This window comes from Festucalex cinctus, chromosome 14, assembly GCF_051991245.1.
Source record: "Festucalex cinctus isolate MCC-2025b chromosome 14, RoL_Fcin_1.0, whole genome shotgun sequence".
NCBI lineage: Eukaryota > Metazoa > Chordata > Actinopteri > Syngnathiformes > Syngnathidae > Festucalex > Festucalex cinctus.
Window position 1 is genome coordinate 7362367 of NC_135424.1, and position 13933 is coordinate 7376299.

Here is a 13933-nt window from a genome sequence, read left to right on the forward strand (position 1 = left end):
GCAGTACATTTATTCATGTCACATGTGATTTGTTTTAAAAAAAAAAAAAAAAAAAAAAAAAATGAAGCACACGCCAACATATCCCCATAGCTTTGCTAATTGTAGCACAAAATGTTAAATTAGCTAATAACATAAATAAAAAAAATTACAACTGCCGTCTCTTCGCTGTACACGAGTGATTGAGCACACTATGCCTACCGATCGACCACTGCAACATACTATACTGTATTATTTTTTAGTGAACCGCAAAAACATGGCACGATTGTCAAGGAAGAAGTAAATTACCAAAATGAGAGGAAACAGGTGAAAATAATAGAGAATAGTTTGAGTGGCGGTTTGCAATGATCTATCACCTCATTCATTGATTATACCTGTATACATTTTTGGTACAGAGACTCTCCATGCTTTGCTTTCTAGCCACAGATGAATATGAATGTTATGACTATAGTTGAATTTTATTCTAAAACACTGTGTTGTGCGTGTACGAGCAACAGTCGTTTTTGCTGGGGATCATGGTTGCCACTGTTCTTTTGGCGCCTAATTAGCCTTTGATAATGATAAAATAAGCAATTAGCTAATTCCTCTAAAAAATTTTCCCCCTTGCTCTCTTCGCAGCTCGTTAGTGCGTGGTACCCGCTTGTTAATTAAATCAAAAACTGCATGATAGCACAATCTGATGCCAGCTCATTTGACACCCCTCCCCAATCCCCACCCGGAGCAGTTTTTTTTTTTTTTTTTTTTTGCGCGCGCAGTAAGACGTCTTTAGCAGTTATCCGACGCCCCAATCTTGACGCCGGGGATGGCTGGATGATGGGGAAGTATCACGCGTTCTCGCCATTAAGCTCTCTGTTGTCTCTCGGATGACTAATTAGCTTTTATGAAAGTCCTTAACGCCTATCTGATACAAGTGCTAGTCAAACACAAGGCTAACAGGTGTGTGCATGTATGTGTGTGTGTGTGTGCGCGCGCGCATGTCCAGGGATTAAGCCCGCGTTAATTAGTGTAAGTGTATTTTATCATTTGCATGCTTAAGCGTTTGTTGAGAGTCCAGAGCTACTTGTCAGCTAAAGATAAAAGAAAAGTCCATCGTGAAACATTTTAATTTAGCATATTTATTCCCCCCTAAAACAGAACTCATTTTAAGAGTTGCAATGCTCAGTTTAATATTTGTAAATCCATGCAGTAGTTGAGTGAATGTGTTAAACCCCCATGACCGCGACAGTACAGTACATTTATATTGGGATTAGCAAACGGGTAACAATTCAATACTTTTTTTTTTTTTTCCTCCCTATTGCACACATTTTTGGTAGGGTGTTGGGAATTTATTCAAAAATATGCAGTTTCATCATCACTGTTATAATTTAGAAAAATATCAAATTATCGATCTTTCTATTGTTCATTTTGTACAATATTATCACCACATGCATGATATGACCAATTTGCAAAATTATGAATGCATTTAGTCGTCAAGTTCAAGTATAATATCAAAATATTGACCACACGGTCCTGAAAATAAATAAAACTGTCTGCACCTTTATTCATATCGTGACCCACCATGATGACCTCCTTGGCGGAGGTAATAAAAGCGATAGCGGTCCGCGGCAAAAGTGCGGCTTAAATCCCATAAAAGGAACCAATCGTCATTTTTGATCCCGTTTGACAGCGACGCGCGGCCCGTTAATGTGCGCCAGTTAACCTAATCCGTCATTTATTTGGACGTCACCCAAATATCAGTCAATATTGGGCTCTTAGCCTCCAAACCCCCCGCCACCCCTCCCTTTGCTGAAAAACGGGCCCGCTAAAACACGGGCCTCTTTATCAGCGGCGCTGTTAGCTGGCGCGGCGCAACCCCTAAAGCTCTTGTATAAATAAGATTAGTGTTGCGTTTGAACGGCGGGAAATAAGAGGTGTAATATCTGATGGTTTTATGCGCAGTATTACTGTTATCCCCGCTTAGTCGCCTTGATACGCTCTTCTCCCCTCTCTCTCTTTTTCTCTCTCTCCCTCTCTCTCTGTTCCTCTTTTCGCATGTGTTCATTGTTTTCTTCCCTTTCTCTCACTCTCTCCACCATCCAGACGGCTTTATGAAGCGCTAAGCTGGAATAAAGTGCCCCGCGTTCAAATGTTCATATTGTCCTGTTGGGTATGTCATGCAATATCTCTTCCCTGCTGCGCACCCACACGCGCGCACACACACATTGCTATGATTTCTCGCCTAATTCTACTATTAAAATATGTTTTGCAAAGGGGGAGATTAAAGATTCATATTAGAGCATACGGTAAATTTCAATATTTGGTATTGGCGCATGGATAATGCATGGTGACAATATATTGATTGTGTTAGCGTTATCCCGCCTAAAACTACTAATAAAAAAAAGTCATTAACCTTATAATATAATTGCCTAAGTCATTTAAATTTTTCGGACAACAAATTCTACAAACAAGAAGACACTAGTTGCTTCAATTCGACTTTTGGATGAACGAAAAACAGATTTTTTAGCAAGCACATTGGTACTTTTTATTGACATTGTCACCATAACAAAGTGTCGAAAAAAACGGTGACGTTATCAAGAAAGAACTTTACGTCTCTCCAAATTGATAAAAAATTGAGAAAACGGAAAACACAAAAACTGATCAGGGAGGGTACCAAGGAGGTAACGTTGAAGTTGCTGAAGGAATTTCTGGCAAGTGCTGGCTGTTACAGCAATCTACCTTGTTCTCAACGTCTGGGCTATGGGCAAAAAAAAAAAAAAACACTTTGTCTCCCGAATTCATGTGGAAAGATGTGTTATGGTCTGATAAAACCAAGATTGAACTTAAATATGTGCGACATTGACTCCAACCCAAAAAGACTGCTGTAACAATTAGTTTGAAGATGTGGATTTGTATGCCACCAGGTTAATGAAAGATTTCAGTTTATCAGTTGAGTTTTGCATATTCTAGGTCAAATACAGGTTAACTGTCTTGTGACATCATTATTCACCGAATTAGTTCCTCTGTCTATTATCAATTAGTGATGCTGGTTCACGTCTAATTGAGGGGCGACACCCTCGTGCTCTGCGCCACCTCGGCTCCTTTGAGCTTCCATTGAGGCCATTTTGTTGTCGTCCATTTTCACATTTCCTCCCGAACTGGCTGCCACAGAGGGCAGACGCTGCACTATAATTACCCAATCTGTTCCCATTCATACGCTTCCATTTTCTCCCATTGCCGTCCGCTCGCCCCCGCCTCACCCTTTCCGGCCTTCGTTCCCCTTTGCGCCTCATCTCTTGTGGCAAGCGGCAGCCCTCCTCCTCCTCCTCGTCCTCCTCGTCTTCTCGCCCCTGTGGGGGTACAAAAGCCAGCCCTCCAATATGGGGGTATTAGGGCAGAGTGCAGGCCCAGCTGGGCGCTGCCTTGAGCAGCTGAGGGTTATCCGCGGTGAGCCCCGAGTCGCCACGGCGCGGTCGTGTGATGTCGCTGATGCGGAAAGGCTCTCCTCAACATGCCGCAGCCTTTGATGGGCCCCGGGGCCCTGCACCCGGCCCAGGAGCCCCTCTGTGGGGGCCCGGATGTGATTCACTCTCACACCACGTCACTTTGGCGGGGTTTTGATTGTCTTCCATTTTGTTGGGAAGTTCCATAACGGGTTTGTTTTTTTTTCCTTATTCATGACTCTATGACAGCGATTCACAAACCTTTTAAACCAAGTTTCACCTTAAAAAAAAATGCTTGGCGCTCCAAAATTAAAGGCATTTTTTTTTTCCCTCAAAAAAGTATTTTAATAGGATTGTAAGCCAGTGTAACATTAATATAGAAAAATGAAAAACTAGCTAGATAATGGTTCAAATAAATCAGCCGTCGTTCTGCCAAGCTGAAACTTGAGATGCGAGCAATATATGGTAGCAATGAAGTTGTGGTGTTATAACCCTTTTAAGAGAGGCATATTTTAATAGAAACGGTGGAGCAAAATGTAGACAGATGATATAACAATGCTCACAGGCATATGTTCTTTATCCTCTGTGAAAAACAACTATTACTGCTAGTTACGAGTTGTGACGTCTCCTATTTCCATGTACTATATAGCCAGGTTACTATGGCAAACACACCAGAAGGTCAGCATGATGTCTATTCAATTGAAGCAAAAATGTGACCAAAACTATTTATCTTCTATTAAGTTATTAATCGTTATTTCTTAGTGTCTGTATTTAAAAAAAATTTTTTTTTTTTTAAATCGCATTACAACATTTTTGTTGTTCTTTGGGGGGGTGAGACTGCAACGTATTAAAAATATAATTTCCATTCATTTCAATAAGGGGAAGATGATTTGAAATGATCTTGTGTTCTTGTTTTGAGCTCCTCAAAGGCAAATATGAGTGTGATGTGGTGGTTTAAACATGGTTTAGCACTTCATGACTGTTTGGGGCTCAAAGAGGACCACAGTTTGTTTTTTTTCCGTTTTTTTTTTTCTTTTCTTTTTTTTTTATACAGGCTGCTGTGCTAATATATGTTTCTGTGTGAAACTCCTCTCCCATTTCTACATGTGACAGATAACATCCCACCACAGTTCAAAACCACACAAGCAGGCCGATTTCAAAGTTTTCCTCAGGAAAAGCGACATTTCATCCATGCTTGTGATGTTGGCCTTCAAACATCTCCTTTTTTTCCCCATTTCATCTGTTTCCTCCTCCTTACACCCCCTTTGCCATGCCTCCTCCCCAAAAAGAGAAGTATTGTCACCCTGGCCCAGATTCATTTTAGATTAACGCATCTTTCTCTCTCGCTGTACCTTCAAAGGACCTCCATTACGTGGCGGGCGATAAGGGCGAGCTGGTGCTGGCGGAGGTGGCCAAGAGGAAGGCCCACCAAGTGGCAGAAGCACGCAACGGCCAGGAAATAATCACTGTGATTAACCAGAAAGACGGTGAAGGTGACGTGCCTTTTTTTTTCAATATACAGAGAGAGAATTTATAGATGGATGGATCTTAAAATAAGTCACACACGCTCAAAGGCCTCTCTGACGTCTAAAGAGGATGATAATGTCCTCAGGGTTTCACTCTCATGTTAGACAATTGAAAATGATACTTGATATTAAGTCACATAAGATGTCTGTGGGTAAAATTTTACAACATCAAAAAATGTCACTAATGCCTTCAATACTAAACTTACATTTCTACTATATTGTCTAAGGAACACCTTAAGGTAAGGTAAAATTATTTTTTGTTGTGTATGAAAAGTCATTACAAATTTTGTCAAAAAAAATAATGTGATTTAATTTTGTTTCCTAACTTCCTTCAACTTCCACCTGAACAACCGTGGGGTGAACTTTTACAACACGATCCATCACGACACGAGAAGCTTTAATTTCCAAAATTTCTGATTCTAATCAATCTTTTAAAGGGTCCGTGTTTAGGTCTACAAATGAAGCATGGGAACGTGAATTTGGTTTGTTTTTTGATGAGCACTGGTGGGACTCTGCACTGAGGGTTATTCATACAACTTCTATCTGCGCTCGTTTGACTCTGATTCAATTTAAAGTTGTATTTAGATGTCATTACTCTAAGACACAATTTTTTTTCCTAATATTACAGATGTTTGTGATAAGTGTGGAATTTCCCCCTGTGAGCTTGCGTATGTTTTTTGTTTTTGTTTTTTTTGTTTTTTTATGTCCAGCCTTGGCTAATTTCTGGCAGATTTATTTTGATACTGTATCTTAGGTTCAAGGCGTATTCCAGATTGCACGCACGCCATTCCTCTCCCTCCGATGTTCTCATTCCACACGTAAACTCGACGAGCATCTCCGATGCGTCCTTCAGAGGAAAAAAGTGCGTCGCCGTGGGCTGTTTAACTCGGCGGCGTAAGGTCGTACGCCTGCAGCCTCGTGCCTCTCGACCAATGAAAACCAGTGTTTCTCTTCAGTTCCTAATGAGATGCGCAACAGGCGCCCTCGTGGCCTTCTTTGTAAGCTGCATAATTGCCTCCTCAATGATTTGTCTGCATCACCTGCAGCTCGGCCTAGCCTTGGACCCAAAAACCAGTGAGAAGAAGCAAGAAAAGTTGGCAAATGTTTGTTGAGCTTCCATGGCCAAATGTATTGAGACATATGGACATTAAGGACAAGACTAGAGTGTCTGTCCAACCTTTTGTTCAATAGATAACAGCTTATGGAATATGTGCGCAGACTAATGGTCTATGCTGGATGGTCTTTGGCCCATGAGCAGCAGTTCATGGACTACAGTGGATAGATTATGGTATATTCTCTATGGGTTGTTGTGTATGGCCTATGGTCCAGTCCTTAGACCCTTGTCATCCGTAGATCATTGTTCACAGATCATAGTCCACAGATCATCAGTAGCAGTAGTCCGAAAGTCCATTAATTATTGACCAAAGACCAAAATACGAAGTGCATGTACCATGGATGTCTGACAATAGTTCATATACCATAACCCAAACACCATTAGACCATTTTCCCTAAAACGTTAAACCGTAATCCGTAAACTATAGTTCATACACCATATTCCATATGCCATGTACTACAGGCAATGGACCAGTGACCATTAGTACACAAACCATAGTCCATAGTTTATTCCATGGATACTAGTGTATGGAAGTCCATGGGTAATATGCCTAGTCTAAAAACATAGTCCATATATCATTGTCTGATTGAATAAACTTATCCTGTGAAGGATTTGAAAGCTCAAAGGTTATCTTGCGTTTACCTTTTCATAGAATCCGACAAGACTCTGGCGTTACCCCCACAAATTAAATTATTTGACTTCCAGGAACCTGCAGGAACAATTCAGAATTCCATCTGAATCTCAAGTCTTCTTTAAGTGCTTTTAACATCTTTGCGGCACGCCGAGGCTACGCGTTGGATCCGAAGGATGTTTTTTGCGCGCGTCTTCTTGCATTCATGCGCGTCCTTTTGTAAATCGCGCTCTCAAAACGCACAATGGAAGAATCACAGTGCAGCTTAGCGACGGTCCTTTCAGAAAAGGCTGCTGGCTGACAAGTGTAGCGATGGGCACAGATACGCCATTGTGAGCGTCACCAGAAGTGGGAGGCGAAGCTTTCTCTCTTTCACGCTATCACTTTTTCTTCTGGGTCGCTTTTTTATTTTTTTTTGCCAAGAGCGCGAGCCAAGTGGCTTTGACGCAGCTCCTGCGTGTGAAGTTGCCACGCGGCCGCCGGGCCTTCGCGCTGGCGTCGGGACAAGAAGAGCTTTATCTGGAGATCCACGTCTCCTCTGTCGAAAAGCCTGTTAGCTCCAGCGTGTCACCCCCAAAGAACAGCTGTTAGTTTCGCATTCACACTTGCTGTTTTGCTCAACCTCTGCCACTCTTTTGAGAAGGGATCTGCTGTGTTGTTGTCACGGTGTGAAATCCTCAAAACATCAAAAAAATAAATAAATAAAAAAAAATCACCTTTTCTGCCATCCGGAAAACATAAATTATCGTGAGAAATGATGACAATTCAATGGTATATACACAAGCATGTTAAAGTCATGCTAAATTCTGTAATTTAATGGCAATAGTTTTCAACATGATGTTAACGGTCTGTAGATGAATGAGGAGGAACTTAAGAGTCAAGTCATCTTTATTATATAGCATGTGTTCACGCTTCTGAAAGTTTAGTAAGGGGTAAAATAGTATGCATATAATGTGAAAAAAATATTTACCCCCTTCCTTATACCAGATTTGTTTGCATATTTATTGTAATTAAATGTCCAGATCAGCAAACCAATTTTAACAGTGATACCTTGACTTCTGATTATAATTTTGTTCCGTGACCAAGCATACTCACCTTTATTTTCTTAAGAAAAAGAAAAGTAGCACAAATCATAACTCAAATCATAATAAAATAATGTCATTAAATAACTGGTTTTAAAATAGAATCACTGGATGTACTGTTGTATTTGTGTGTTGTATGTATGCTTTTAAGGGGTGTGGCCTAAAGCTTATAAAAAAAAAAAAATTAAAAAAACTGGAATCAAGAGGGTACATCATGGAACTGTACTTGTATATTATACTCACATTTTAATATTTGTAGATGCTGTAGGAGAGCGGCGCCGTGTAACTGCTTACAGCCTGGACATCAAAGGCCCATTAAGTACAAGCAGACCGTCGCACTCAAGCACTCCCAAAACAACACTGTGAGTTTCACATCTGTCCATTATATAACACAAAGTTGCATATAATAACTTGTTTCCATGCATGCAAATACTTTGGGAGCACTGCACTTTCTATTCCGCACCAGACACATATGTAGTCCACAGTCAATAGTCTGTAGGCCACATTCCATAGTTTGTAGTCCATATTATCATAGACCCGAATTTAGAATTCTAACTACTTTCCATAGACCATAGCCAATGCAATACAATGGACCAAACTATGTAGGCCATATTCAGTGGATCATATTCCAATGACCATAGTCTATATATCGTAGCCCAGTACAAGTTCATTGACACCAGACCTTAAACCAGAGGCCTTAATCCACTGATTTTAGTCCAGAAAACATAATTTATAGTCCACAGACAATCTGGAGGCCATCAACTTCTGTTTCCATCCCAGGCCTATTGACCTACATTGTATTAATTGTTTTACATTGTATTATAGTGAACATGTCAGAAGTTTGTGTTCTTATGTCGTATTGCACATAATAATCTCCCTCTTTTTGTTTGCGCAAAATGACATGGAGCCTCCTCCCAGGCTGTGTGTTTTTTTTTTTTTTGTTATTGTGGGTTATATTTTGCGCTTCATCATTGTGTGCATTATGATGCGTATGAAAGCAAACGTCGTCGTCTCTCTGGTGACATTTGAAATGTCAAAGCCGTATCGGTTCTGGCTCTTACATACTGGCGCAGCCCACAGTGCTTTCAAGACGCCACCATTTGGAACGCCTGACGAAACCCCAGTGATGGTTTAATACAACGCGGTGTGAATGAAAAGTGTGACTAAACACACAAATATAAGCATCCGCGGCTGTATTGTGAAAGGGGGACAACTATCATACTGGAGTGTTTATACGGGATTTGTGTTCTTTGCGTCCTCCTGAGGCTTTTTCGCAGCGCTGTGACTGATGACTCCGTCCACCCGGCCTTCTCTAAGCCCGTCCAAAATCCCTTCCTATCGGCCAATTTAGGTCCGGAGCGGCAGAGATGCTCGGTGCTAAGCTTTTTTATATTAAGACTCTTTAAGGAAGCATGTTGGCAACACTCTGCCCCGAGTCTTCGCCTGCTGACTGCGGCCAGGAAAAGCTCATCGCACAGAGAGACGTTCAAAAAGCCTTCGCCTTTAAAAAACAAACAAAATGTGATATATCAACCCCCTCCCGTTGTAGCATTCCGCCATTGTAATCTTTTCTCAGATGAAATTTCTTTGTTTTCTCCTGCGAAACAAGCGACAGCTTAGCTTTTAGTGCATTTGGCTCCATGTGCGAGCACAATGGGATTCCGGGGGGCTCTCGGCTCCCCCTCCCCAAAGCACCCCCCCCCAAATCCAAAAATCCACATCCGTGCGGCGTGAGAATGAGCGGGATTCTGGGATGCGGCCCAACGTTTCTTTGATGGCCGCCGGCCTCTGTCTCTCGCGGCTACATTCGCGGAGCAGCTTGTTTTTGTTAGCGGCGTCAACTTAACATCTATTTCTCACTTGAATCATCAATTAGAACCAGTACATAATTCCTATATTTAACCATAGCCAATCAACCAAAGGCCATTACTCCACATTTCATTAGCTATAGAGAACAGACAGTTGACCTAAGTTTGTAAGCTATTTCATCACAGACCATAATCCATATTCTACAGACAATAGTCAATAGGTCATAATCCACTATATATGCGGCCCGGTACCAAATACCGGTCCAAGGACCAATAGACCTTCTTCCGCAGACCATAGCAAATGACCATAAGTCCATAGGCCACATTTTGTAGACCATTCATCCATTGTCATCGACCAAAAACCAGTCGATACCCCACAGCCCAATATGCTACAGTCCATAGACCACATAGAATAAACAATGGTCCACAATGTTGTTGTATTGTTTTGAGATCATATATGAACTTGGATTGTTTTGTTTTTTTGGGTTCAGCGCTAACAGACAAACCAGTAAGGGACAAACTCAGCCGCCAGGATACCGAAACCAGCTTGTGTGTAGGCATGCGTGTGTGTGTGTTTGTCTGCCTGTCACACACTATCTGAGTGTTGTGTCTCGCGCGCACACCTTATCTCAGGCTGCAGCTTAACCTTTGCAGGTGAAAGAGTCGCAGGAATATAAATAAGAATAAATATGAGTTGCGTGCAAGCCACAGCCGCACTTTATGGAATGTTGTTGTCGTGTCATCTGACATGTACCTTACAGCAGTAGTCTTACACCAAAATGTAAACGCTAACATAAAAAGTTAATGTCAAATGTTTTTTGTTGTTGTCTTAAAATGTGTATCCCATTTGTAATTATTACTTTGTTTAATTGAACCAAGTATCTCCACTCTCAAATGTAACTTCTTCCAAAATACTTGGTTCCACTTTCAGCTACGATGACCCACAATGTGCTGAAAAGGAAACACAGTCACCATTACTTTATGTTAATGAACCATATATCTCCATTTGTTTCCAGGGCTATAATTCATTAACGTGTTTACGCTACAGACCACACCTCCTTCATTCACTTCGCATAGGAGACCAATGATGACATACTGTACGATATACAGCAGAAGAAAAAAAAACCCTGAACATTTATTTTTGTTTTAATGAACCAAGTATATCACGTTTGCAATGCTTGCTTATGCTTTTGAGCACACCTCATTATTAAATTGGTATTGGAGATGAGCATTGACTCATAAAACTCAGAAGAAGAATCCTGGTCGCTGTTACTTTGTTTTGTTGAACCTGATGACTTAAAAAAAAAACAATGTCGAGGAAAGCTGATTGCTGTTATTTTGTTTTAATGAACCGTTGCCATTTTCTATTTAAGGCAAGTAACACTGTTACTTTGTTTTAAGGAACAAATTACCTCTTTCACATTCACAGCGCCATCATTCAAAATGTTATTGCGACTTGCTCCACATTGTTATGAAAAAGGACAGGCAACAACACACTAAAGCAGAAGACCGATTACCATTATTTTTTTCTTTAATGAACCAAATGACCACATCTTGGTTAATGACTCATACGGGTTGAATGTATTTTCAAAATTGTGTGGTTAAATTAGCCATTAAATTATGACTGATTCTGATGTTAAATCAAAGTAAAATTAACTGCTTTGAAGACATGAAGTGGTTTTACCTTGCTACACGACTTAAGCTTTTTTTTCAGCACCGCTTCAACATATCAAATGATTCCAATTTGCGGACTGATGGGGAATTGTCACGCTGCCGTTGGATAATCCAGACTGTAGGCTAATGGAAACGATTTGCGTCACATTGTTTTAAACGTCTGCATAAGGGTTTTAATGTCAATCTCAAGCTTATTAACGCACAATGCTTGCAGGCAAAGAGATCACCATGAGTGACAACAACTTAAACACCAGCCCGGGTGGCATGTTCAATTAGTACGCCAGGCCTGTTCACACATATGTGTGTGTATGTAAGTTTATGATTATGCTTAAAACGTCTGTTCCATTTCTTCTTCTGCAGGAAGCAAGGAAGATGAACAAGGTGGCCAAAATGTGAGTTGGTTTTGTCATTTCAATTTTTATTATTTTTGTAGTTGTTTGTTTGTTTATCATTTCATTATCAAATGTCTAAATTCTCAAATGTATCTTTTTTTTGGGGATCCAATCCTATTCGCTGTTTTGTTTTTTGTTTTTTGGGGGGGGGGGGCTTATTTGTGAACATTTACTGATACTCAAAAAATAAATTTATTTTAATTAATTTTTATTTAATTTCATTTTTTGACTCATTAAATAAATGTAATTCTATTGATTATTTTTTCACATTTATTTTTTTTAATAGCAATTAATCTGAAACTTTTTTTCACAAATTAAGTTATCAATGCATTTGATCTATTTATTAGTTTTATATTATCAAATGTATGTATGTAAATATAACCCCTCTCTATCTGATATATATAATATATATAAATTTATTTATTTATTTTTCTTTTCGGAATGCCATTTGTCAAAGTTTCGCCCTTCACTATACATTAGTATTTAATCAGCATTTAATTAGCAATAGTCCCCATAGATTCATAGATTTTCAACTTGGAACCCACTCATATTCTTTGACAAATGTTTTATTACCCTGGGCAGTATCTTATTTTGAAATGACTTGGTCAGAACCATCAAAAAGCCGAAAACCGGTCACAATAATGCCTAAGGGTTTTAATTTGTATTATTATTTACAATAGATATGCAGTATATAGGATAGATTTAGCTATCTTTATATGATCATGTTTTTTGTTTGTTGTCCCTCAGGAAGCCGACTACCCTGGCGTGCGCCGACTGGTGTAATCGTCACAATCATTTTTATCGATGAAGTTGGATTTCAAAACACTTCTTGGAAGCCACACTGATGTCGCATCTGCAGCATCAGGACCGGTTGAAGCTTCGGCGGACCGCTGACGATGCCTAAACAGGTCAACTCAATGATGGTGTTCCGCGTCAAACACATCCAAGTAACTGGTCTAAAATTGTATTTATTATGTTAATTAGGCCCACTGTTTTAAAAATGTGGGACTGAAACTTTGAGAAATAGGCAGATATTCTGTATGAAGATTAATATAAAGTGTCATCAGCAGGTTGCAACAGAGATACAGAAAGGCACATACCTGAGGACAGCAAGTTGTGCAAAAAGTACTGAAGCATTGAACAGTTGTCATTTAAAAGGTCAAAGGTCAAATTTAGTTGAAAAGTTTAAAAGATTGTAGTGTAGTTAGGTTCAACCTGAAACTGAAGTGTATTATTTGTATAGAAGACAAAAAAGTAAATTTTCCATAATATGTCCCCTTTCGGAGGAACACCTTGAAATCATCATATGATTTCATATATTTCCCTCACTGAATTGAATGTTGCTGAAGTTGTGTGCACAAATGTGTGCGTGTGAGAGATTAAGGCCGGCAGTTTTATTCATGAACAGGAGCCGAGCGGCGACGTTAAAGCGTGGCACCTTTCCTGAGCATCCGCCATGCCGGTGTCAGAGCTGTCGACGCGGCGCGCTCGCCTGCCTAATCTGACAGCGCCTAATCCCTCACTGTATCCTAATCTATTTACTTTGCATTCTAAGAGGATTTACATCCCCCCCAAAAAAACATATACAAGGAGCCGTGGTTGGAAATGGACAGAAGATCAGCGAGGATGCTTTTCATTTTTTTGTTGTTTGTTTCGTGGCAAAAAAAAAGGGACAAATCGTGGTGCGTTTTCCGCCGAGTCAATCCACAGCGTGAAAGGAATTCCATTTTGGTGACTGATACTAATACTTCTCTTATGTACGCATCCAGTGCACGCCGTGTTTGGCCTGTCACGCTGCCTTCACGCGGCGTCGTGTTCTGATTGTTTGACCTGACAGCTGCAAAAATTGCTTAACAGCCTCAGCTTCTCACTGCGGAGGCCACCACACGCAGCAGCAGACTTTCTGACACTCCAAAAAGGAAGAGTCCCCGCCCACTTTAATAGCAGTCAAAGGGAGCAAATGTATTTTTAAAAGTGCAGTGGTACCTCAGTGTAAGAGTGACCAGACAGTTAAGAGTTTTTGTAGAAATAAAACTGTCAGGGTGAGGATTATTATTTATTTTATTGTATTTTTTATGTCTTGAATTGCAAGCAAAAATTTGAGTAAAGGTGTTAACTATAGTGCCAGGCAACTTCACAACAAACAGCATATTGGCAGATAGTTAGCAGTTCATACAAAAAGTCAACTAGCCTAATGCTAACACACTATCCAAAATTCCATAGAAAGGCTAATGAAACTAGCATCTACGTTTCGGTAATTAACTCATTTGCTCCCAATAACTTGTAAATG

The 13933-nt window shown here is 40.2% G+C and overlaps 1 protein-coding gene across 4 annotated transcripts in view; it reads left to right on the forward strand.

Annotated features, from left to right (window-relative positions):
• The window catches only part of wdpcp (WD repeat containing planar cell polarity effector), a 56668-nt gene extending 42979 nt beyond the window's left edge, over positions 1-13689 (forward strand). For all 4 annotated transcript variants that reach the window (XM_077495578.1, XM_077495579.1, XM_077495580.1 and 1 more), the window contains 4 exons: positions 4777-4909; positions 8029-8131; positions 11612-11643; positions 12391-13689. In XM_077495578.1, coding sequence (XP_077351704.1) covers positions 4777-4909; positions 8029-8131; positions 11612-11627 — 252 coding nt within the window. In that variant the 3' untranslated portion in view covers positions 11628-11643; positions 12391-13689. The remainder of the gene's footprint in view (positions 1-4776; positions 4910-8028; positions 8132-11611; positions 11644-12390) is intronic.
• The last annotated feature ends 244 nt before the right edge of the window (positions 13690-13933 follow it).